The 26905-nt window shown below is 41.8% G+C and overlaps 1 protein-coding gene across 2 annotated transcripts in view; it reads right to left on the bottom strand.

The window, feature by feature from the left end:
• Positions 1-18187, bottom strand: part of FRMD3 (FERM domain containing 3) — a 299052-nt gene extending 280865 nt beyond the window's left edge. For both annotated transcript variants that reach the window (XM_017872367.1, XM_017872366.1), the window contains exon 1: positions 17838-18187. In XM_017872367.1, the coding sequence (XP_017727856.1) occupies positions 17838-17984 (147 nt within the window). In that variant the 5' untranslated portion in view covers positions 17985-18187. The remainder of the gene's footprint in view (positions 1-17837) is intronic.
• Positions 18188-26905: the final 8718 nt, after the last annotated feature.

Consider the following 26905-nt stretch of genomic DNA (forward strand, 5'->3'; position numbering starts at 1 on the left):
GATGACGGGTTAATGGGTGCAGCAAACCACCATGGCACATGTATACCTATGTAACAAACCTGCACATTCTGCACATGTATCCCAGAACTTAAAGTATAATTTTAAAAAAAGGAAATATGAAAATGGGGTCCAGATGCCTGGGCCCCAATCTGTGTATCACTCACCAGGCTAATCCCTTCCCTCCCTGGACTTCAGATGCTCCTGGAGAAACATGCAGGCACGGGATTAAAAATCTAAAATCCTTTCCAACTTTCTAAGTTCTCTTTGAAAATAAAGGCAAGTGTATTTGCTGAAAAATTTCATATGGTTTTGAAGTTATGAAAGTAACACATGCTTACCAAAGGCTCAGATGACACAGATGTATGTAATGCAAAGCTTTCCTGCACTGCCCCCACCTTTATTCAATTCCTCTCTGCTTCCAGAGTTAGCTACCATTAAGAGACTATCACTATCACTGCACTGTCCAGTGTGGTAGCCACTAGCATGTGTAACTATGTAAACTTAAATTTAATGAGTTGAAATTAAATAGCTATGAAAATTCAGTTCCTCAGTCACACTAGTCACATTGCAAGGGCTCAATAGCCATGTGAGGCTAGTGGCTACTAAACTGGACAGCACAGATACAGAACAGTACTATCACTGCAAAAGTTCTACCAGACAGCACTGGTCTACTGTGCATAAGAAGGCCTTTCAATACTGTTCAATACTTATTTCCTGGAATTTCTGCAATTGCTTACATCAGACCCTCTCTAGCTGGGCTCATGACTACTCTAACAGCTTAATGGGGTAGGTTGCTTTGAAAAGGTCTCCGGCTGGGCGCAGTGGCTCACGCCTGTAATCCCAGCACTTTGGGAAGCTGAGGCGGGTGGACAGCCTGAGATCAGGAGTTTGAGACCAGCCTGACCAACATGGTGAAACCCTGCGTCTACTAAAAACACACACACACAAAAAAAAAAAATTAGCCAGGCGTGGTGGTTGGTACCTGTAATCCCAGCTACTCGGGAGGCTGAGGCAGGAGAATTGCTTGAACCTGGGAGATGGAGGTTGCAGTGAGCTGAGATCACACCACTGCACTCCAGTCTGGGTGACAAGAGCAAGACTCCATCTCAAAAAAAAAAAAAAAAAAAAAAAAGGAAAAGGTGTCCTAATTTCCTGGCCATATTAAGAAAGACTTGCTTCATCGCTGAAGGTCACAAGTTGTGAAACTATCACCATCCCAACAGCACACAGAAATTTAAAACCTTAACTAAAGAACTGGCAAACTCAGCCTGGGAAACAACATAGCAAAACCCCTTCTCTACAAATAAAAGTTAAAAAGAAAATTAGCCTGGCATAGTGGCACCACTTGTAGTCCCAACTACTCATGAGGCTAGAGCAGGAGGATCACTTGAGCCCAGGAATGCAAGGCCGCAGTGGGCTGTGATGGTGCCACTGCCCTCTAGCCTGGGTGACAAAGTGAGACCCTGTCACCACCCTTCCAAAAAAAAAAAGAACTGGCAAACACTAATGTGCCTCAGGGTGGGGCTTTTCAAAAAGCACTAAGGCATTCAAAGTCTGAAACAAAACACCCTACGAATCTTGCCCAAGTGTGAGCCAAGCTAGTAACAAACCATGACTCAATGGAGGAGTTGTCTTAATTATTCCCTAATAAACAGTGGCCAACATTGTTTTCTAGACTCTGACCTCCACTCCACCATCTGCACAGTCTAAGCAGGTAATGCCAGCTCCCCACTGCACAGTAAGGAATTCTTTCTTGATGTATAAAAGTATAATGCATTTCTTTCAGTTCCCCATAAATGTTATGTCTTCCTCTATGCTCAACCTTTGCTAGAATGTCCTTCTTTCCCTAACTGCACCTTTTCTCAACACACTTCCCCATTTATTAGCCAGACAATATCTATTTTTTCCTTAAAGCTCATCTCAGGCATCACCTACACCAGAAAATCTTCTTGGCCCTTCCCAGGCTGGATTAGGGCTCCTCAGTGGCTGCTCCAGCATATCTATACAGGAGACACGCTGAGGATGTACGTCTAGTAGGAACCAAGGAAGCAGGTGTGGGACTTGTCTTGAAATCACATTTTATAGCAAGGTACAACTTTGGCTGAGATATTTGGAAGAAAAGAACAAAGTTTTAAAGATGCTCGTATTCACACTTGAAATGTGAGTGAGAAAATATCAGTGATCCATTTCAAATAATATCTTTTTTATAAGTAATAACTTTGGAAGGTGATAATGGTTGCACAACAATGTGAACTACTTAATGCCACTAAACTGCACACTTAAAAATGGCTAACACGGTGTCCCCTTGAGCTTTGCCCAGCCCAAGCTCCTATGCTCGGCAGCAGCCAGAACAGAGGGGTAGAGCAGCCTTCGGCGGCTGGGGGGCAGGCAGCTGTGCCTGTCCAGGGGCTGTGCAAGGCACAGGCACCGCAAAAGAAAAATATTTTTTTTAATGGCTAACATGGTAAATTCTGCTACATACATTTTTTTGCCACAATAAAAATAAATAAGGAGAAAGAAATAAAACACAAATAATATATTTTTAAAAGCAGTAACATTGGAGGACAGCCACTAGAGGTTAAAGAAAGGTTATGCCTTTCCCCAAGCCACACTCTGGCTCTACTATTGACCCCTTTATGAGCTCCAATAACATCCTAGTGTTTTTCTATCATAATAGTGCTACTTTAAATCTGTTTATGTGTCTGTCTGTCTTTTCTACTAGATTGACAAGGATTAATTCTTATTTATCTTTTTGTAACTCTGCTACTCAGAGCAGTCCCCAACAGAGGTATTCAATAAATGTTTGTTTGGTGGATGGATGGAGGATGGATGGATGGATGGATGGATGGATGGATGGATGGATGGATTTATGGATGAATGGATGGAAAAGTGGATAAGTGGATGGGTGGGTTGGTGGATGAGTGGAAGAGTGGATAAATGATGAATGAATTAATGGATAGTTTGATGGATGGATGGATAGACCGACAGACAGATAGATGAAGATATTTTCTTAAGTCTTCAGGTCTGTCTTCAGACGAGAAGCTCACAATCTCTCCCTCTCTATCTCTCTCTCTCTCCTCATTTCCCATAACACCAAGAAAATGTTTTATATTTTATATTTAACAACTCTCAACACACTAAGGGAGAAAAAGTCTGCCATTTCTTTTTTTTTCTGGGTAATGAAGTTACAGGGTATTCTTATTTTATTTATGTACATAAATTACATCTGTAATTATAAAAAACAAATATTTTTCAAACTACTTTTGCCAAGTCTAAAAAAGGCTGCCATTTCTAAGCCAGTAAACACACTAAAGAAAGGCTGGGGAAAGGAAAAAAGTCATCTTTAACTATATATTGGATAATAGCATTAAAAGCTTTCCTTTCTCTAATGGAGGTACAATTTGGAGATAAACTTAAACCACCTTCCTCTCTGTGGCATATGATTAAAATCTGCTTTGTCCTTCTAATTTGCTATTCTCAAATTACCACACTGCTGCTGGCACTGCAAACTCAGGCTTCACAGCTGCCCTTGAATTACTGTATAACTTTTCCTCTTCTTTTTTCCTTTTAATCAGCACTGAACAAAGAAAGTGCCATCTATAGATGGTGGAAAAACTATGTCTTCAAACTTGGAGGCAAAAGATGTCACTCAAGGTGCCCCCATGTGTCAGGATGACCCTCAGCAGAAATACTTCTCCCCTGAGGTCTGGGAACACAGGAGGTGAAGTTATCCTTGATAAGGTTCCAGGTGGCATAAAATATCCTGAAGTGTATTTCCATCCCTACTCCATAGAGTTTATTACTCTCCTGCCTTAGCCTTCAAAACAAAGAGAGCCTGACATGACAGTGGCTAGTGCCTAAGCAAAATAATAATAATAATACATTGTTTTCCTATTTTTCTAAAAGTCCTCTAAATACCATGCTCTGCATTGCTAGATTTTGACTTGCAGAGTCAATCTCAAAACTACAAGGTAAATTACCTTAAAGGACAGATAGAACATTTTATTAGCATCACCCTCCTTTTTTTCTTTTTACAACTTCTGGGGAGTTAATTTGAAATTTCAAACTACAAGTAATATTTGTACCATGCCAAATATGTAAAAGGAATCTAGCTATATTAGATGACAAAATACTCATATCACCATAGTAAGTTGACTGCAATTTTATTTGGATGTACATTCAGCCACAGGTTACAAAAAGAAAGTAGACAGGGAAAGAACTTAAACGGTGTCCTTGGATGACAGTTCTAAAACATCAATATGCTTTTTCTACCCAGAGGTGTGATCTGTGTATGGCTTTTCTCTTGAGCTATTAAAAAAAGTTGTCAGTGGAAAGGAATTACATCATTTAGACTACCAAGAACATTCAAAAACAAAATAATGGTAGTATTTAGTGTAATAAGAGCAAACCTAAAACTCGAGACACAATACCCCACCCTAATCTTGCTAAATATGAGACATTGAACCAATCCTATAACATCTCTGTTTAAATCAGTCTCAATTTAATCAATGTAATACATGGTATTATTATTATTATACTCAAGGATATCAAGAGGACTGTAAGTGTAGAGAAAGGTTGCTGCTAAACGAAGAACCAATAAATACTCAACATGTCATAACATTGTAGACAATACCTACACAAGGTACAGATGACAAAGATGGACAGTAACATGTGTACAGATCAGCCAAAAAATAACATTAGCGAGAAACATCAAGGAAGAATTATTAGCCAACTGATTAATTAGGTGTTGGTCCTCTCTTCTACTAATAAGGCTAACTAGTTACTGATTTTTTTAAGACTGCTTGATTTTATCATTATATCCATCAGTAAACGTTAGTGTGTTTGAATTTTCAGTTTATGTGTCAAGACCTTGGTTCAGTTAATCTTGAGTTTCCAGATTAATGTTTAGCATCAAGGACTAGAGTTTTAAAGCAATAAATTATACTTCTGAGGTGAGAGATTATAAGCCAAACCCTGATCTGTTAACATGTTAATTGCTTTCTCCTGCTACAGAATAATAGTATTTCAAACGTTAGCATTATACATAGATAGATTCAGATAAAACTCTATTGTACATCTAAGATTCAGGTCATTACATTATTAATATTAGATTATTGTCTGAGCAATTTTATAGAACTTGAATTATTTTAATTTTCACAAAAACTCCCTGAAAACTACACACAAAACAAAATTTGCCATAAAAGATATCTGAGATATAAACAAATACTAAATAAAGATAAATTATTGCAGCAAAGCTACTCCTCATATAACATGATTAATTTTGTAGCATGTTGATAGGATTTTAAAATGTATTATCTACTTAATGCTCCTGACACTGTCTTAAAGGGCAACTTCCCTGGAAAGAAAATTGTATGCTCTGAAACTCAGAACTTGAAAACTGAAAGAGGTCTTTCTCATTTGCAAGTCCAAGCTAGGACATGAAGAGTAAGGACAGACAAAAGCCTTTCCACTGACAATCCTGGTTTGGCTGCCCCATTTGTAGAAGAAAATAGAGACCAGCTCTGGTTCAGTTGGAGTTGCCTAACAAAGGAAAAATGATCAAGTACTGTTGGAAAGATTTCTAGAGCTCACAATTCATTGATTTGATCTACAAGCCTGCCCCAAGCAGAAATACAGACAAAAAAGGAAGACCTGTCATGGCAGTTTTGTTCATACCACATGGTTTCTGCCACCCCTTGCAAGGACATTAACGATTCCCTTACTTCTGTCTCAATGTCAGACCTGTGTCTCTGGTAACTTTCATTCCTTATATCCAACTGTCTACTGAGAATTCTCCAGTCAGATGCCCTACAGGCACTTCAAAATCAACATACCCAAAATGGAACTCATCCTCTCTTCCCCCAACCTGCTTCTCCTCTAGTCTATCTCCTCAGTGTCAGCTTCACAGGTGTGTGACTTGCACATTTGCTCAGGGACCTGTGCCTAGAAGGACTCTGTACTTGGCTTAATGGCCTGCTATCACCACTTTAAAATTCTTAACAATTTTTTAACAAGCTCTGCATTTTCATTTGCACAGGACCACATAAATTATGTGACCAGGTCTGTCTCTCCTGGAATGGCATCGCCATTACCCAGTCGTTGAAACTAACCATGTGGAACTCATCCCAGATTCTCCTTTCCTTAACTCCCAGATTCAGTCATCATATTTCATGCCTAGGGTTTTACACCAAGCAAGCAAGAGATCACTTTGCTTGTAATGCCCTTTTTCTCCTTCTGAAAGAGTTTACTTCCACTTGTCCTTTAATTATTAATCAAGATTCATCTATACCAGAGATACTTACTGATGCCCCAGTCTGATCTTGGTGTATCCTCTTGGTCTTCCACCTGCATTTACCTGTCTCTACATCCGTCATTTCATCCTCACATCACTATCCTTTCTGTCTTCCCCCTGACTGACTGCGAGCCTCTTGATGGCTGATTTTATTTTCTTTTGTATCTCTACTTCCAGCTCTGGGCTAGGAATATAGAAGATATTTAACAAATGTTTATCGAATAAGATTGACATTGTTTCAAACAAACTTTAATTTACTTTTGAAAAACATAACTTCTTGATCAAAACAAATGCTCTTCCTTTTTAGAATAAGCTCCTTTTTTTCTTTCTTTTTGCTAAAGTGGGCCCCTCCTTTCCATCCTGCACCTTCAGGGAGAATCAACAAAGCAAGCAGCTCAACTCCAGAGCTTAAGTTACAACTGGAATGCATTTTGTATGGCCCTCCAGGGTCATTGTCCCTCAGTGTCAGTTCTGCAAGTAAGAACAGCTGGGGCCCCTATGCCTCCAGGGGCTTCCAGGCACTGCTGGCTTATACACAATGACTTGTTTGTGCCGAGATATTGCCAGAGCTTTTCAGAAATACCACCAGGAGTCCAGTGTACAGGAAAGCAAGACTGGGAAGCCTGGCCCAGAGGGACAAGAAGGCAGTCACTAACCGTAGTCCCGTGTGCTCTCATGGACATGCAACACTTCATCAGATTTGCCATGGGAAATTCTGTTTGAAAAAACAATCTCTTGATTTGCTTGGAACAAATAGTCAAACAGAATCATTCCATACCCAGCAACAGTGTCTAATCAGCACTTCGTTACACCTGTGATAGACACACCAGGATGGATTTCTTTATTTATTCACTCACTTACCCACACTCATTGAACATCTACTGAAAGAAATGTGCCCAGTGAGGCACAATCGAGGGAGGAACAAAAGGAACAGATCCCTCCACTCAAGGAGCTTAGCAATATTATTAGGAGAAAGGTAAATTCCACTAATGTCTGACTATTCCAGATGTGGTCCACAGACCAGCCACACAAGCACCACCTGGAAGCATGCTAAAAATGTCAAATTTCAGGGCTCTTCCCAAGACTTCCTGAATCCGAGTCTGCATTTGAAGAACAGAGAAAATCCACAGGAACATCCGACTGAGAAGCACTTACACACTTCTCCCAGGGCTCAATGCTGAACTTGACTCTTCTGAGCCTGAGTCAAGTTCAAACCTCAGCTGCAAAATCTGCCCACTGGCTCCTGACCCTAGTCCCATTATTTTTCCCAACTCTGGCTCTCTGTTACTTCATGGGAAGAGCAACTTGAAATTCTCCATCACAGGGTGAGAACTAAAAGAGGGCCATGTTATCTTCCCAATGCCTAACACTTATGCCATGTGAATCTCAGATTCTCGTAGAATAAATTCTGATATTTCCATTCCTGCAACATTTTTGTTTTCCCAAAATGCCTACTCAGAAAAAGAAGTAACAACTTAATAATTCAAGTGACTAATGGGCCTGATTCAAATGGTTTACAGTTTAAATACTTCATGTTTAGCTGTATATTTTCCATGATCTAAAGAAGGGTCTCAAAACAAGACACAGCTTTATACGATTATTAGAGTTTAAAAAGTTAGGATTCAGTTAGAGAGCAACTGCAATTAGAGAATGCTTACTACAGTAGAGCTTGGCCTTGTCCTTCTACTGTTAATATTTTGAATATAAACGCAGACAAAACACACACACGCACACATACACACGTGCATAGTTACTACTAAGAATTCCAAATATAATGTACATATTTTCTGTGAACACGCAGTGTTTTTTATTTAATTGACATCACTTGGGGTACTTGTAACTTATGATCTTGGAGGCATAGAAGATGCATGTAAGTTCTACTTTGTTTTATTTGATTTTGGCTTTTTTTAATTTTTCTGGAAGTTCAATAAATGGACAGTCACCTAAACCAGCATTTTTTTTTTTTTTTTTTTTTTGGAGACAGAGTCTCACTGTCATGCAGGCTGGGGTGCAGTGGCACAATCATGGCTCACTGCAGCCTCCACCTCCCTAGCTTATGCAATCCTCCCACCTCAGGCTCCCAAGTAGCTGGGACTACAGGCATGCACCAATTCCAGCTAATTTTTGTATTTTTTGTAAACCCAGGGTTTCACCATGTTGCCCAGGATGGTCTCAAGCTCCTGGGTTCATGCGATCTGCTCACCTCAGCCTCCCAAAGTGCTGGGATTACAGGCACCAGCCACTGCACCCAGCAATTCTTCAGTATGTTGGCCTCAAAACTCCTTTACTCTGCTGAGCATCTGCAAAACCTTTGTTTATATTATACATCTATAGAATTATCCAAAATATTCAATTATTAATTCATTTAAAAATAACAATAAACCCACTGTACATTAATGTAAATAACATATTTTTGTTTAAAAATAGCTTTATTTTACAAAATAGTGATAAAAGCAGCATTGTTTTACATTTTTGCAAATATCATTAATGACTGACTCAACAAAGAGGTGTATTCTCATATATGCTTCTTCATTCAATGTGTTGTAATTTCACACATCTTGTAGCCTCTAGAAAATTCCACTGTACACTTCTGAAAGACTGAAAGTGGAAAAGGTAAACAACATCTCATCAGAGTGACAAGATAATTCAATGGGGAAAAGAGTTATTTTTTTCAACAAATGGTGCTGGGACAACTGGGTATCCACATGCAAAGGAATAAAGTTGGACCCCTACCTCACACCATATACAAAATTGACTCTAAATGGATCAAAGATGGGGAGTGACTGTTAATAGGTACAGATTTATTCTAGGGTGTTGAAAATGTTCTGGCATTAGGGAGTGATTGCAGTTGCAAAGTCTTATGAATATATGAAAATCAACTGAATTGTACACTTTAAAATGATTAATTTTATGGTATGCAAACTATGTATCAATTTTAAAAATGGATCAAAGTCCTAAATATAAGAGCTAAAACTATAAAACTGCTTAATGAAAACAGGCATAAATCCTTATTACCTTGAATTGGGCAACAGTTCTTAGCTATGGCATCACAAATACAAGCAACAAAAATTATATATAAATTGGACTTTATCAAAATTAAAAGCTTTTTTGACCCCATCAAGAAAGTAAAAGATATCCCACAGAATGGGGAAAAAAATTGCAAATCACTTATTGTATAAGGGGTTTGTGTCCAAAATATATGAAGAATTCTTACAACTTAAAAATAAAAGACAACCCATTTTAAAATAGGCAAAAGGTCTAAATGGGCAGTTTTCTGAAGAAGATGTACAAATGGCTAATAGACACATGAAAAGATGCTCAACTTTAGCCTTCAGAGAAATGCAAATCAAAACCACAATGAGATACCACTCCACACCCACTTAGAATGGTTATAATCAAACAGATAGATAAATAACAAGTGTTGGAGAGGATGTGAAGAAATTGAAACCCTCCTACACTGCTGGTGGGAATGTAAAACAGTGCAGCCACTTTGAAAAACTGTTTGACAGTTATTCAAAAGATTAAACACAGAGTTACCGTATGACTAGTAATTTCACTTTTAGGTATACACACAAGAGAAAAGAAACGTGTATAGAGAGCAACTTTTTCAGGAATGTTCATGGCAACATTATTCATAGTAGCCAAAATGTTCATTAACCCAAATGTTCATCAACTAATGAATGGATCAACAAAATGTGATATATCTATGCAATGGACTACTATTCAACAAGAAAAAGGAAGGAAGTACTGACCCATGCTACAATGTGGATAAACCTTGAAAACATTGTGCTAAATGAAAGAAGCCAGACACAAAAGTTCACATATTTTATGATTCCATTTTTATCAAATGTCCAGAATAGACAACTCTATATAGACAGGAAGTAGATTAGTGGTTGCCTAGGACTAAGAGGTCTGGAGGGAAATGAAGGTATGACTGCTGAAGAGCAAAGGTTCATTTTGGGGATGATGAAAATATTCTAAAATTGATTGTGGTGATGACTGCACAACTATCTGAATATATCAAAAATTGTATACCTTAAGTGGGTGTACTACAAGGAATGTGAACTATATCTCAATAAAACTGTTATCCAAAAAGGCAAACAATATCTTAGCATTATTTTGAAAATACTTTTTTTAACAGCATGGCCTCCATGAAAGGATCACAGGGACTTCCAGAGTTCCCCAGACCACACTTTGAGAACCACCTACCCTAGACAAAGCATCTAGAGTAGGTATTGTGGATTATCTTTCTAGGAGCCATTTCCCCCTTCCTCCCATCTGATTTTAGGTATTTGCTCTTCCCCAGGCAGAACATCACCACAGGGGAAGTTGATTCCACCCTGAGTCCCAGGGTCGAGTTCTGCACCTTAAGCTAATCAGTACATTCTGTTCCCCTGGTCATAGTCACTGCTTCTGGGGTGAGCATGTGACCTGGGAGGTCCAATCAGAATGACTGTACACTTCTGCTTGGGATGCTGAATTGGAAGTGGCTTCTCTCTTCCTCTGGAGGGTATCCTATGAAAATGTGAGAACTGGCACTGCTGTAACCATTTCACTACCAGCCTGAGGATGGAGCCATCCCAAATGGCAAGAAGAGGCAAAGGAACCCCAGAGAAACAGAGCCACAGTCCTTGAATTAAATACGTAATTCAAGACTTCTGAATATATGAGTCAGTAAACATCCTTAATGTTAAAGCCAGTTTGAATTAGAATTTGCTGCATGTAGTTGAAAGAATTCTAGTGGATACACCGTTCAAACAATGTGCTCCCTGAAGTCAATACACTTTGTATTGTATTCTCCCTGAAGTCAATACACTTTGCCTTTGCTTTGAAAATATCAAGACATAAGATCTTAGCAGACCATTGGAATAACATTACATTTTTTTTAGGATATACTTAATATAAAGAACTGGCCCATATAATCTAGGTCTAAAAACGTCAGAGCTGTGCCACAGTATTTAACAAACTGCCTCTCTCCTCTATTCCTTTTGTGTCTGATTTTCAGTAGACTCTGAATGGCATTCCAGAAGAGCTTGGTAGAGAAAAATGTTGAATTGTCCTTACTAGCAGAAAATTGTGGCTGCCAGCTGGACCTAGCTTGGATTTCACCAGCAGGATCATCATGGGGCCTGATATTTAGCACAGATATAGGTTTGCACATGATAATGTCATTCCCATTTCAACAGATAAGAAGCTATCCTTTTTTTCAACTAAATTGATTAGAATAGTACTCTGTATTTGGGTGATATTTTAACATTTACAACATGCTTTTACATAAACCATCTCAACAACCCAATGGAGACTGGCAATTGAGGAATTATTACTCTCATTTCTCAGATGAAGAACAGGAGGCCCAGTGACTTGCTTAAGGTCCTGCACCATCAGAAAGGGATGGAGTTTAGGCTTAAAGTCATTTGATTCTAAGTCAAAGCCTTGCCACCACTTAGGATTACCTCTAATATAGTTTCACAAAGCACTAAGACAACAGTCACTATTTTTTCAGCTCTCACTATGTGCCAGGTACTAAGCTAAGCACTTGACATATAATGTTTATTTAATCCTTACAAAAAGTCCACAAGGGCTATATTATTATTATTTCCACTTTATAGATGAGGAAACTGAGGCCCAGTGAGGAAAAGTGACTTCCCCAAAGTCACCTGGCTAGTCAGTGGCAGAGCCAGGGTTCAAACCCAAGCAAGCAGTACTCCAGAACATATGCTCTGGACCACTTTGCCACCACGCTACTTGAACAAGCATAAAGTTTGTCTGCTGAAGAGAGCTGTGCCTGCTCTGAACAAGATGCCTTTTAGCTGCCCAGAACCCACCAGTTCCACAAGAGCAGAAATGATATTTAACAACACACTACAAAAGACTCTCTCATAATTTTTCTTGTTCTGGAATTTGATGATACAAAGATTGCCAAAAAAAGCCAGGGCTGAGATAACATCTTACTAAACTCTCATGAGAGGTTTATTGTAACAGTAATTGCAACCCAATTTGACGTATTCTGAAAGACACTCCTGCTTGATTAGCCAACAGCTGTTCCTCCCCACCACACACATGTGCATGCACACACACACACATAATTCCATTCCTTCCATAATGGCAAAGCCACTTCCCATTATAGAGAGGAAAGATGCCAGACGCATATATTCCTAGACACTTTTGCAGCTAGGGCATGGGCATATGATCCAATCCAGGCCAATAGAATCTGATGGGAAGACTGATGGGGACTCTGGGAAAGTGTTCCTCTGTGATAAAAAGGAAATGCATGAGGAAACACCTCTTCTTGGACAGTGGATGTGGCAGTGACTGACTGACATCTAAAATTACTGCAGCCACCTCATAATCATGGAGACTATAGAGACACAGTTAATGCACTGAAGATGCCAGAGTGAAAAGACGGGAGGCAGCAACTAAGTCCAGGCAGATCTTTGGAACAGTCCTGAAGTTGCCCTCCCTCTGGACTTTTTGCAGCTAAGATAATAAGTGTCCTTATTATTTAGGCCACTTTAACTTGGCTACTCTTTTACTTGCAGCCAAAAGCAGCCTAATCATCTAGTCCCAAGAGGCAGTGTTCCAAAGATGAAAGAGCTCTGGATTTTGAGTCAAATGACCTGGCTCCTGACCAACTTATTTGCTTGGTTACCCAAACTGCTAACCTCTCTGAATCTCATTTTCCATATCTAGTAATACAATATTGAGATAATAGTAACAAAATAACATCCACAGAATGGAGATAATTGATAGTTATGAAATTCATATGAGATAATATGAACACTACCACTTTGTCAATAGCAACGCTTCATTCAAATGTAATTTATCTAGTCAATAATAAAACCACAGACTTTTTAAACTGTAGCATCCATCTAACCAAATTCTTTTGTTTTACAAATGAAAAGAAAATTGACTCCAAATGTCAAATGACTCACTCAAGATCACACAGCTGGTTGGTAACATAACTAAACCACACATCTGATTCCCGATCCAATGCTGGCATGCTACGTTCATGTTGACAGGTAATGAGCTAGAATAAATATTGGGAAGGTTAGCACTCATCCATTCCACTGGTGTTTAATGTGCACATATTATATTATATAGAATAGCAAGCACTATTCTAAGTACTAGGGACTCCGCGGAGAACATCAAAATGTTCCTACTCTTGTGAATTTAACAGTCTAGAAAGGAAATTATTCAATCTACATCGGTATTTATTGTGTTCCTACTGCATGCAAAGCACTATGCTAGGATTTCTAGTCAAAGACAAATACACATTTTCAGCCAATTCCAACTATGTCAGCCACACTTACCGGGCTTTGCCAAAGTATGAATATATGAGTCAGTAAACATCCTTAATGTCTATGTAAAAAGTCTATGTAACCTCAGAAAGTCAGTATTAAAAATGGCAAGTTCATTAGCAAGAGCTGTGAATGACAATGCCAGTATCTAAAAAAAAAAAAAAAAAAAAAAAAAAGGTGGATAGAAAATGGCTAGGACTCCACTCTAATTAAAGTAGCAAGGTTGAATGAAGAGTTAGAGCCAAACCTTATCCTCCTACAACATCCAGACTTCAAGGGTTAGCTCAATTGGAAAAGCCCAATAAGGAGCATTCAGCAACTCTTTCCCTTCCCCAGGCCTCTATCTGGTACCCCAAACTCCCCTTTATGCCCTATTTGGAATTCCTCTATCTTCCATCCTACCTGAACATTCACAAGCAAATGATATGATGGGACAGCATCCCAGACCCTGCGAAAAGAGACAGAGCCAATGACTTCCACATCTCTTATTGGAAATGACCACCAGTCTGCTAAGACTGGGCCACTAGGTTGTATGTTTGAAAGTTTTCGTTGCCCAAATACCACCAAAATTATATGATTTGGAAAAGGAATGTTTAAAAGCTGTTATTTTGCAAAAGCTCTTTCCTATCCTCTATATGGTGGTAAATGCAAAGATCTTAGGGGATGGGGAGGTAGCAAGGAGAATATTCCGCCTTCTGCCCCTTGTGGAAGACACACTGAAGAGGAACAAAACACATGCGCTTTCACCATCACACCCTGTAATCAGAGCACAAATAGGCAATTCTCCCTTAGTTTCTGGCTTGGTTCCTCTTTTGATGCATAGGCATAATTTGGGGCTACTACAGTCTGAAATATAAGGACACTGTGCATCGAACCTAACAAAGCATTTATGCATATAGTTTCTTTAAAGGCAAATACCATGTTTCCGGGGGGTGGAAATGGCCCCCAGTGACGTTTGGATGTGGGATTCCAATCAGCTCTGGGATGCCAGCCTGCCTGGCAGACTCAGGACACATTAAGTTTGCAAACTGGCAAAGTGGGTCACTTTGCCCTTTCAGATCATGAATCCCAACTGGCCTTCAGTCACTGGTTTAAACCCCCGTACCTTGGATTTACCTCTATCCATGTCTGGAAATTTCACTGAAACTTCAGCTATTTTAACTATGGGGTAATATGTCAAAGACATACATAAGCTTCGGATCCAGACAATTCTGGATTTGAATTCCAGCTGCTCATTCTCTTTTTAGAGACATGGCCTTGAACAAGTCACTTAAGTTATTAGCTGCTCAGTTTTCTTATCCAAAAGAAGGGAATAATACCTACTCAAAGGTTGGTGGTAGAGAGCAGACATAAATGAGTGGAAAAGGCTGGCACATGAGAGATGCTCAAGAAATGGCACCTAGAGCTATTCACATGGTCTCAAGCAATAGGCCTGAAGGTTTCTGTCATCCCTTGCATCTACCACATGCAGCCACCCTCCAGCACCTTACTAGAGAAAACTGTTTGAGTGACTCTTTTTTCTTTCAATCTGGAATGCTCACCTACTAGAGAACACAGACTAATGAACTCCCAAGGATGTGTGGCTTGAGTTTCCCCCACTTATTTTTGGGCTCCATAGGCAGCACTCCTGGAGTGAAGAGGAGTGAACAACTAACACATGTCCAAGAGCTCCTGCTCCTCCTACAGAGCCTCTAGATCAAGCTCATCCAGCCCGTGGCCCAGAACAGCTTTGGATGCAGCTCAGCACAAATTCATAAATTTTCTGAAAACATGATGAGACTATTTGTGATTTTTTTTTTTAAGCTCATCAGCTATCATTAGTGGTAGCGTATTTTATGTGTGGCCCAAGACAATTCTTCTTCTTCCAACGTGGCCCAGGGAAGCCAGAAAATTGGACACTCCTGCTCTAGAGCCAGGCAGGCACCAGGGATGAGAGCTCCTAACTCAGATAGGCAGATGTGGGCTATGGAGAGAGGGTGACGTTCTGTGGACAGTATATACAATCCTTTAACTGTGTAGTTCCATAGGAGGAAGGAAGGAAGCAAACACAGATGGATTCACCCAAAACAAGTGCCAGTGATTCCAAATGGCTTTGTTTCACATTGTTTTTTAATCCTTTTGTTCTCACTCTGAGCAAATGGGAAGTCTTTGTAACCTGATACGTGGAAGGGCAATTTCAATCCCTGGTCTGGAGTACTCTAGGAAAGTATGAGGTCCAAAGTTATCCAAATAAAATATTTTAATTCATTTTAATTGGTTAAATAATAATCCTAATTTGGGGGCAGAAAGGGCAGAGAAAGATGAATCACAAAATGAAACATCTAATTTTTTGAAAAATCAGTATCCAAGCCAACATTTTGAAACGTAACATTTTAACCTCTTTGGCACTAGTTGAGTCATAAGCACTAGAGTTTTTCACACTGTTGTTAGACTGGCTACAATTCATTGTTTCTCAAAACACGAGACAACAAATACATGTCCTTTGGGGAATATTTATTATTCTAAGGAAGACTTCATCCTGAGGGAGGGGAAAAATGTCAACACCAAGTGGGACAGGGCAGAAGAGGGCTGAGAGACAGAGGAGACCTCAGCAGCCTCTCTCCCTGATGGCACCTCCATCATCTACACATTCATTATGAGTTAAAGGACCTGTACACGCACTTTAGGACTTCAAGCAAAGTGCACAGACCACACTCTCTGGATCACAAGACTATTAGTACATGCCAGATGCTTCTGTGCAACCCTTGTGGCAGTAGAAACACTGCCTATCCTGCTAATCCTTTTATTATTAAATTTAGCAGTGCTGCTTGGTCAGAATGAAATTCAAGATCCTCCAGAAAATTCAGTGGGAGCCTACTTTCCTGGGAGATCATGGGGCATCACATTCCTACCTTGACTTTTGTCCAGCTGTCAGGTTACAAATTAATTGCAACTGCCCCAACATGTCACACACTCCCACTAACAAAATTAAATAAAATAAAACAGGGAAAGTCCTTTCATTCCTTCATGGTTTGCACAGCCTAGAGGCTGATTCCTACTCTGGGAGATGCTGCCCCACTCACCTCCCACTGACATGGGTGATGTGCCTTGTATTTAAATGTATTAAAAAAAAAAAAACAACAACAACAACAGCTCGGTCCCAGAGCCTCAAGACTGGACTAGGGTAGGTGAGAAAGGAAATTCCGGAGATAAATAGTTAAATAGATTTAAAATTCAGAAGTTAATTGTGCTGAGCCCTGACACAACCTTTCCTGATTGTGTGCGCACCAAGTGGGGCATCTTTGAGGTCCTGGAAGAGGAGCTCTCACCTGCCTACATATTCACCCACCGCAAATACGCACACTGGCGCACACCTTTGCAGCTCACACTAGCTCTCCTGACAGCCCAGAGGCATTTACTACCCAAGCACAGGGCTGCCAGCAAAGCTGCCTTCACCCAAACAACTAGCCTTCTCCTCCAACTTGGGTGACAGTGAATGTCCACCAAGATTCCACAGGGCGCTTTTTCCCAGGACCCAGGTTCCTGCAGGGCTCCACACTTGCTGGCCTCACAATCCTTTCTTTTCCTTTCTCTGAAACACTCAGACTTCACACACTCCTTTCGAGGTAGCTCCCGTCAGACGCAGCGCGCGCGCTCCGTCCCTCAAGGCTGGCGCCCAGGGCAGCCCGGCCTCTCTCACTCTGGGGAAACTTCGCCACCGCCCCACGCGGAGAACTGAAGACCACCGGCGGAGGGTAAGGAGGACCCACACGGAGCGGAAAGCAGGTTCCGGGACTGAGGGCGTCTCCGGAGCCTGGGCGCGGGAGAGAGAATGAGTGAACCCGGCGGATGCATGCCTTCTCCACGTGGAGGAAAGAAGGAAATACCAGTGGGCAACATGCAGGTGCCCCTCTCCGCCCTCGGAGCTCCCATCTCCTGGCGGAGTAGGGCCCAGAGGGGCCAGAGCCCCCCCGCAGGCAGCTGCCCCGCGCCCCTAGCCTGGGCGCAGTGAGACGCGCGCGCAGGGTGCACGCGAGGGGAAGGGGACTGGGCGCGGACAACGCGTGCCTGGAGCTTGCAGGGGACCATGCCCCCCACGCCAGGATAAGGCCCCCCAGCCTCAGAGGGCTGAGGAATCGAAATCTGGCTTTCTAGCAGTCCCCCAATCCCCTCCGGGAGTGGGTTCCTTGTCCTCGCATGCCCACCGCAAAGGCCCCCCGCCCTGCTCCCGGCGTGTGCCCCGCGCCCTCGCCCGGTTCCACGCGCACCTGGATGTGGCAAGATATCTCCGAGTCGTCCAGCAGCCGGATGGTGCATTTCATCTCCTGGCTGAGCGATTTGATGCTGGAGCTCCGAAAGTGGATCATTTTCATGGTCCTCCTGCCTCTCGGCACACAGTGACAGGAGGCGAACATGCACCGCGGCCGGGGGGAGCGAACGCGAGGCTCAGGGCCGGCGCGGTGCTCGCCTGCGCGGACACACACGCGTGCACGCACTGTCCGGGACACCTGGGCGCGGCTCAGCCCCGGGACAGCGGCAGCGTCGGGCGCCTGCGGCCACACATGCCCAGCGGCCGGGGCGCGGCGGGCGGGTCCCTCCCTCCTGTTCGCTCGCCTCCGCCTCGCCCCCTCCTTTCCCCGCCTCCTTCTGTCGCGCGCGCTCGTGCGCCTCCCTCTGCCCGGGCTCGCTTGCCGAGGATGCCCAGAACCTGAGACCCTCGGCGGGCGCGCGACGCACTCACTCCCACGCGCGCCGAGCAGCTGAAGGAGGAGGCGGAGGGATGGCTGGCGCGGCTGGCCCGGGTGCCCTGGTGGTGGCCTGCTCAGTCGCAGCCGCCGCTGCGTCAAGCTGGGCCCGACTGTCTTCCTCAGCCTCGCAGCCTCCTCCCTCTGGCCGCTGTCGCTCGGGCTACGGGTAGTGCTCGTCCCGGCCCCGGCTCCCCCACGCGCCCGACAGCGCCCTGCTCTGCTCAGCTCCAGGGACCTGGCGCGGGTAGGGGACGGAGAGCGATCCTGACCCACACCGCCAGGGGGATTCCGCCTCGGGAAAGGATTGTTGGGCCCAGGGCGAGTGACAGAGAGACAGCTCTGACAGGGCTACACCAGGAATACCGCTAATAGTAAAAATCTCATGGAGATTGTTTAAGCTATTGCTTTATTTAATGCTAGCTGGGACTCAGTCTCTTTCTCTAAAAAAATTCGGGGCCTTCCATGTGCAAATCCTCCTTTAAATCTCCCAACATCTTAGTGTGATATTTGGTAGCATACCTTGACTCGAGCAAGAGGGGTGGGTTCCTATTCTACTCCCCTACTTTAGAGACCTCCTCTAGCTCCCGGTTGCTCAGGAATTAAGAGGTCTAGTGGCAAAGCAGATGTGCCCCGTTCTGTTTTAGTCCAGTCTCCGAGTACTGAGGACTCTGGAATTCCCCACGCACCTCCAGGGTGTTGAAGGTAGAAGGTATCCTGCCTCTCTGTTGTCCCCAAGGTGGCTCAAGCCACCATGTCATGTACCCTAGGGCCGAGAGTGGCCAGGGGCAGCTGTTGAGTCAGGGATATGCAGCTTCAATGTGAGCGCTGGAATGTCCAGAAGTTGGGAGAGATGGAAGTCCTCTTACCCTGCTGCTCTTGCCTGAGCAGAACAGGTCGTTAGGAAGGAACATCTGCTAGAAGAAGGAGGTATTACCCAGTTGTCAGCTTTTTCAAGGTTTGTGCCTGCATGGAGCCCCCTCATCCAAAATATGCCCTGTCCTGGGGATAGAGGAAGAGTGGCACAGAAATTTTACCTGCCCTGGACAGTCTGGTGGGCCATATATTCTCTAGGACACTTAGTGTTGGCCGAGGCTTGGTGGAGTCCGCAATGCATTTGGACTTCTCTCTCTGCCTGCTCCTGCCTCCTCTCCCTGTTGATCACTAATAAATACCATACAGGACAAACTCAGTCTCAGTATCTGCTCCTGGAAATTCCAAATTGCAGCAATTTGTCAATATAGGAGGATAGAGAATGTTTTATGTAGCACTCAATAGCTGACTATTGTTTATGAATATTTAGATGATAGTATGGGGTATTCTCATGGATGCTCTTGAGCTGGGCCCTTCAAGTGTTAGGGAAAAGCCTAATGGAGAGGTCAGTATTGAGGGTATGGGAAGATGTGGGTTTCATTCTTGGCCCAGCTACTGGCTAATCCTGGGGATCTTTAAAAAGCCTCTCCATTTCTTTTCTCATTTCAAAGGAGAGAACACCTGTCCATCCCACAGGTGGCTGGGAAGCTGGGATGAGACCAGGTCAGTGGAGGACATCTTATGGCTGTAATCTGTAAATACCCATGTGCACATATGAAGTGGCAGGGATGGGACCTGTCTCAAGTTGAAAACTGGATCATCTCTGCTAGCCAAAAGAGCAGATAGCCCAGAGATCAAAGAAAAGTCACAAACCAACACAGTCCATGCTTTTCTTTTAAGACCACACACACACACTTGTCCATCCTATTATAGTGACCATTAGGCTCTAAAGAGTCATATCAATACCCAAAAACTGTTATCCCAAATTTCAAGGATGCAAAATAAGACCAACAAGGACCGTAGGGAAAAAGAATAAAAATCACCCAATGTGGGACTGCAAGAAACAGAATTTTGAAGAAATGAGAAGAACCTGAGACTCGTTGTCTGGCCTGATTAGCAATAAAGGCTGAGATTCAACTAGTATGAAAATACAGCACCTGGATTGAACTACCCACTGAAAACAAGGCTTTGGGAAACCAAGTGGCCATTGTCAATAATAATAATAGTAATATGAAGATTAGGAACAACTCAAAGAATGAACTCAAGGGATGAGTTTAAAACTGGACCACTTAAAGAAAAGCAGTGATGCACTGAGTCCTAAATTCTCAGCTTACAACTTTTAAACAGCTGCATTTTTACAAACAACAGAGCTCAAAGAATATTTTGTTAATTGAGCCACAAGGCCAAAACTGGAAAACCAAATTCACAATTTCATCTACAAATTGCCAAATTACAAAGTCAACTGAATTATCAGCCTCACAAGATTTTATAATTATCAGCAGGAAAGAGTGGGAATCTGGGAATAAGAATAGGACTATAAAAGAAAACTTGAATGATTCCTAGTCACTCAAGCCCCCAAACTCCCTTGGCAGGAGAAGCACGCCCTCTTCCTTACGTAACAAGGCTGTTCCTGTTTTGTTTGAAGATCCTCTTCGGAACTCACTTAAGGCAGTTACCTTGGAAAGGGAAGCCGATCTCCTCCCACCCCTCTCCCACCACCTCTGACTTCTCTCACTCTTAATACTTGAACCAGATTCAGTCACACCCTAGGAGACCAACTATGAAGTCAACCCCAAGAAGGGAAAGAATTGCAAGATTCTGCTAATTTAAATTGAAGAGTATATGCATGAATAAACCTGAATTTGTCCATTTGAATTCACTTCCCAATGACTCTGGTTTCCATGTACCATCTAAATGGACTAACTGACTTCTGGACTCAGCTAAAGGAAGATGAGAAAAAGGAAATTCCCTGGTACATGTACAGGAAAAGATCCAAAATATCAAGGAGATGGAAATATTGCAGTGTATTTCCACATGTGGCCAGCTTACCTCTCTTTAACCGTGTCCCCTGAGGGGGCCTCCACCAAGATTTTCAAAGAATCATTGGCGAAGGAAGCACTGCCATCTTTGAAAAGCACCAAAGTGGCTGTTCTTTGTGGCCAGAGATGGTTGTGAAAGACACTGCAGTCAAAAGGAGCTCCCTGACTTAAATGGGAAGGATGAGAGCCTGGGCTGGCAAAAGACAAACAGTGGTGCATGACTTAACCCTCAGTGCCAGGGAAGCCCTGGTACAATCATAAACAGTGGTACCCAAGTAGACTTTAGAGTAGTGTGACTCATGGGGATTTTGCCGGTGGCCAGTCATTCAACTAGGACTCAATTTGATCTGTAGGGCAAACAATATTTCTAAGCCTGGTAAACAAAAGTCAGGCTAAAATCCCCCTACAAATATTCCCAAATCTGAACCTGTCCCCCAAAGACAGAGACATTTTTTAATTTTTTAATTTTTTAATTCTTTTTTTTTTTTTTTACAGATTGGGTCTCACTATGTTGCTCAGGCTGGTCTCAAACTTCTGGCCCTAATCAATCCTCCTGCTTGAGCCTCCCAAGTAGCTGGGATGACAGGCAACAAACAGAGGACATTTGAGTATAGGAAAGGTGGCTCCACTTGAGGCATTGGAATATCAGCCATAGCAGTGGCTACAAGTCCAGTTCTTACTAAAGAAGTGGCAATGGGTGAGATTAATTAGTGTCTCATGCTCAGTGATAGTAACTGATATTCTTTACCAAAAAATATTCCTAACCAATAGGTTATAACACTTTGGTGAGCCACAAATAGATAACAGGTGGTCTGGCCACAAAAGATTGATGATTGTAAATATTGCATCTTGATTATTTTCATTTTAAGCACTTTTACAGCCATTAAAATTGATAATTTAAAAGAAATATTTAGGTATAAATCTAACAAAATATGCACAAGATCTATATGAGGAAAACTAGAAGACTCTGGTGAAAGAAATCAAAGAACTAAATAAATGGAGAGATATTCCATGTTCATGGATAGGAAGACTCAACACTGTGAAGATGTCAGGTCTTCCCAAATTGATCTATAGGTTAAGTGCAACCCAAGTCAAAACGTGAGCTAGTTATTTTGTGGATATCAGCAAACTTTTTTAAAGTTTATATGGAAAGGTAAAAACCCAGAGTAGCTAACACAATACTGAAGAAAAACAAAGTCAGACGACTGATATTACCTGATTTTAAGACTTAATATAAAACCAAAGTGATCAAGGCAGTACAGTACTGGCAAAAAAAATAAACAAATTGATCAGTGGAACAAAATAGAGGGACGAGAAAGAAACCCACACAAATATAGTCAATTCATATTTGACAAAGAAGCAAAGTCAATCCAATGGAGAAAGGATAATCTTTTTGACAAATGGTGCTGGAGAAACTAGACATTCACATGCAAAAAATGAGTGTAGACACAGATCACACACTGTTCACAGATTTTAAGCCAAAATAAACTGTTGACTTACATGTAAACTATAAAACTTCTGGAATATAACATGAAGGAAAATCTAGGAAATCTTCAGTTTGGTGATAAAAATCACCAAACATCAACACATCAAAGCATAAGTTGGACTCAGTTAAAATGTAAAATTTTTAGGGCAGTTTCAAGATGACTGACTGGAGACATTGATCACCCGGTCTCTCCAAAAAAGAACCAAAGTTAGAGGTGAATAATCATAACTCAAAAGATTAAGAGATGAGTGTCAAGGCCTATTGGAAAATTCACAGGCAGAAGCTAGGGCACAGAAAAAAGGAGGCAAAAGTATGGCAGAAATTGAATCCTGAAGGACTTGGGGTCCCATGGAAAGGGTAAGTGGGGATGTTTTGGGTTCCCCTCACCCCTGTAACAGATTGCTGGTTTCCAAACTGTTGAAGAGCTCCTCTGCCCTCACAAGCTCATGCATTGGTGTGGGCAGCAATTTGGGGATTTCTTGAGAGCACTGCACTGGACTGTCAGCAACCCCCAAATTTGAGCTATGGTAGTGGGCACCACACTGGGTGTGCACCCATTGTGGGACTCTATCCTGCCCAGGGAATCTCAGTTCTTGTGTCTCCACATCACCAAATGCCCTGCAGATATTCCTCAGCACCCAATGAGATTGTGGCACCCACATGGGGCCAGCTGGACCCAGGAGAGCTGAGAGTCTGACCCTCAGGGCATGCCGTTCCAAGGACAAGGCAGAGTGCAGCATGCCAAAGGAACACCTGTTAGGACAAAAGAAACCATAGAGTGTGCTCTCCTATTCCTGAGAGCTCCCCACTTCTGTGCTGAAAGTGACTGCACTCCTTTCAACAGCTACATAGGCACTGTGCTTGGCTCTGTGGGTGAAGCGTGTGGTTCTGCCATAGCAGCCAGGTGGCCGCAGTGCTTGGGCCTAGTAATGGAGAGGAAGCTGACTACTGTCCCCATAGCTGCTGCTGCCAGGGTTTGGTTTAAGCATACCTGTGGACAGCCGTTCCAGGGCTATTAAGGATAATTGCATCCTTACTGGCAATGTCCCCACTGGGCCCTAGCTTGTACAAAAGACAGGGCCCCTCCACCTCTGTACACACAGTGGCAGTATTCCTGCAGCAAGAACAGGTGAGCCATAAAGCTGTCTATTTTGGGCTGAGGGAAGAGGCCCCACACCAAAGCCATTTCAGCAGAGAGACACAGGAAAGGCATTGTCCATGTCTCTCAGCTACATTGTGGCCTAAAGATAGACAGAAGTGTCTGTCTGAACTGAGTCATGAGCCCTGGGATGGGGCATGATAGGGAAGAAGACTGTGTTTCTGCCTGCCCAGGACATGGAGTTGGTGCAGCCCCTGACCCCCTGAGGAGACCTTTGTGCATTTCACCAGAAGCTACCTTAAGCACCCCATCAGGGCTTGTGCTTGTGCTTGTGCTTGGCATTGGGTTATCCAAGAACAAGCTTGGCAGTCCAGCTTGACTCAGCTTTGTCCACTCCCCAACCCAGGGCTGAGCAGGAAACTCAGAGAACGGTGTATTCCAGATAATTGCCTGTGACAACACAGAGCTTCTCCCAGTTGAAAAAAAAAGATCAAGTATATACCCATCTGCTTCTGCCACAGAAGCTCTTACCTTCAAGTGCCACCTACTGGTCTGGAAGTCAAACTGCACAACCTAATCCAAATTTGGCTGACTCAGTGTACAGCACTACCGACCGAGGTAAGTTTCTGAAGACCTCTATCTCCCTGTCTGTACAGGAGACTGAGAGCCTACTCACATGCCCAGTACAACACTACTACAACCAGCATTTGAGAAAACCACCAAACGAAGGTTATCTATAACCAAGGAATTCATACAGAGCCTTGGCCCCCTGAAAGTACCAATAAGCAAAGCCAAACAATCCTATTCAGCATACATTACAGTCATCCTCAAAGAAGAAATAAAAAGTCCTGTCCAAACAAAAGTAAATTCAAAAATAAGAAGTGACACCTCAGAATAAGAAAGGACCAACACAACAATTTCAGCAGCATGAAAAAAGAGTGTGTTATGTTAACCTCAAAGGATCACACTAGATATCTAACAATGGATCCTAACCAAAATGAAAATTCTGAAACGCCAGATAAAGAATTAAAAATATAGATTGTAAGGAAGCTCAATGAGATCCAAGAGAAAGTTGAAAAACAACACAAGGAAATCAGAAAACAATTCAAGATATGAATGAAAACTTACTAAGGAAAAAGATTTAAAAAATAAAAGAACATCTGGAAATGAAACATTCATTGAAGCAATTACAAAATACAGTTGAAAGCTTTAACAATAGATTAGACCAAGAGGAAGAAAGAATTTCAGAGCTTGATGACAGGTCTTTGGAAGTAACCCAATCTGACAAAAATACAGAGAAAATAATTTTTTAATGAGAAATATGGTATTATATAAACCATCCAAACCTGTAAGTCATGGGTATCCCTGAGGGAGAAGAAAAAACATTTGAAAGTTTGGAAAACCTATTTGAGGGAATAATTGAGGAAAACTTTACTTGTCTTGCTAGAGATTTACACATCCAGATACAAGAAGCTTAGAGGACTCCTAGAAGATATATTGCAAGACAAATATCACCAAGGTGTAGAGTCACCAGACTACCCAAAGTCAACATGAAGAAAATCCTAAAAGCAGCAAGAGAAAAGTGTCTAATCAGCTGTAAAGGAAATCACGTCACACTAACAGCAGACTTCTCATCAGAAACCTTACCAGCCAGAAGAGATAAGGGTCCTATTTTCAGTCTTCAAAAAAAAAAAAAAAAAAAAAAAAAAAGCCAGGCATGGTGGTTCACACCTGTAATCCCAGCATTTTGGGATGCCAAGGTGGGTGGATCATTTAAGGTCAGGAGTTTGAGACCAGCCTGGCCAACATTGTGAAATGCCGTCTCTACCAAAAATACAAAACTCAGCCAGGCATGGTGGCAAGCCCCTATAATCCCAGTTACTCAGAAGGCTGAGGCACAAAAGTCACTTGAACCCAGGAGGCAGAGGTTGCAGTGAGCCAAGATTGCACCACTGCACTCCACCCTGGGCAACAGAGAAAGACTCTGTCTCAAAGTAAAAACCAACAACAACAAAAAAAAACTGTCAGCCAACAACTTTATATCCTGCGAAATTAAGCTTCATAAATGAAGGAGAAATAAAGTATTTCCCAGACAAGCAAACACTAAGGGAATTTGACACCACTAGACTGGCCCTATAAGAAATGTCAAAGAAGTTCTAAACATAGAGACAAAATGTCTTCATCATAAAAACACATAAAAAGTATAAAACTCACAAGTGGTATAAAACAATTATACAGTTGAGACTACAAAGCAACTAGGTAACAATTAACATTATGACTGGAACAAAGCTTTGCATATCAATATTAACCTTGAATGTAAATAAAATAAATGCTCCATTCCTGGCCAATATGGTGAAACCCCACCTCTACTAAAAATACAAAAATTAGCTGAGTGTGGTGGTGCGTGCCTGTATCCCAGATACTAGGGAGACTGAGACATGAAAATCGCTTGAACCCAGGAGGCAGAGGTTGCACTGAGCTGAGATTGTGCCACTGCACTACAGCCTGGCAATAGAGTGAAACTCTGTGTCAAAACAAAAAAAAAAAGAGTATAGATTAGTGGAACCGATTTTTTAAAAAAAGATCCAACAATATGTTGCTCACAAGAAACCCATCTAACTGGTAAATACATTTAAAGACTCAAGGTAAAGGCATGGAAAAAGACATTCCATGCAAATGGAAATCAAAAGCAGCTGGAATAGCTATGCTTATACTAAATAAAACACACTTTAAATCAACAACAATAAAACAAGTTCATTATTATATAATCAATACTTTAAGACAACTTTAAATTAATATTTTAAGACACTTTAAATCAACAGTTAAAAAGACAACGAAAGTCATTATTACTATGCAATCATTATATAGTTATATATAATGACTATATAATTATTATTATATAATGACCTTCTTTGTCATTATATAACCAAAAAAGGTCATTATGATTATATAATATTATATATAATTATTATATAATCATTATCTAATTACCTTGTCTTTTTTTACTGTTGCTGATTTAAAGTACCTGAAAGTATTGATTTAAAGTTGTGTTTTTTTACTGTTTGTCTCTATCATTATAAAATAAGGTGATCAATTTATCAAGAAGATATAACAATTCTAAATATATATGCCCCCAACAATGGAATTCTCAGAT

This window comes from Rhinopithecus bieti, unplaced genomic scaffold, assembly GCF_001698545.2.
Source record: "Rhinopithecus bieti isolate Rb0 unplaced genomic scaffold, ASM169854v2 scaffold_5948, whole genome shotgun sequence".
Classification (NCBI taxonomy): Eukaryota; Metazoa; Chordata; class Mammalia; order Primates; family Cercopithecidae; genus Rhinopithecus; species Rhinopithecus bieti.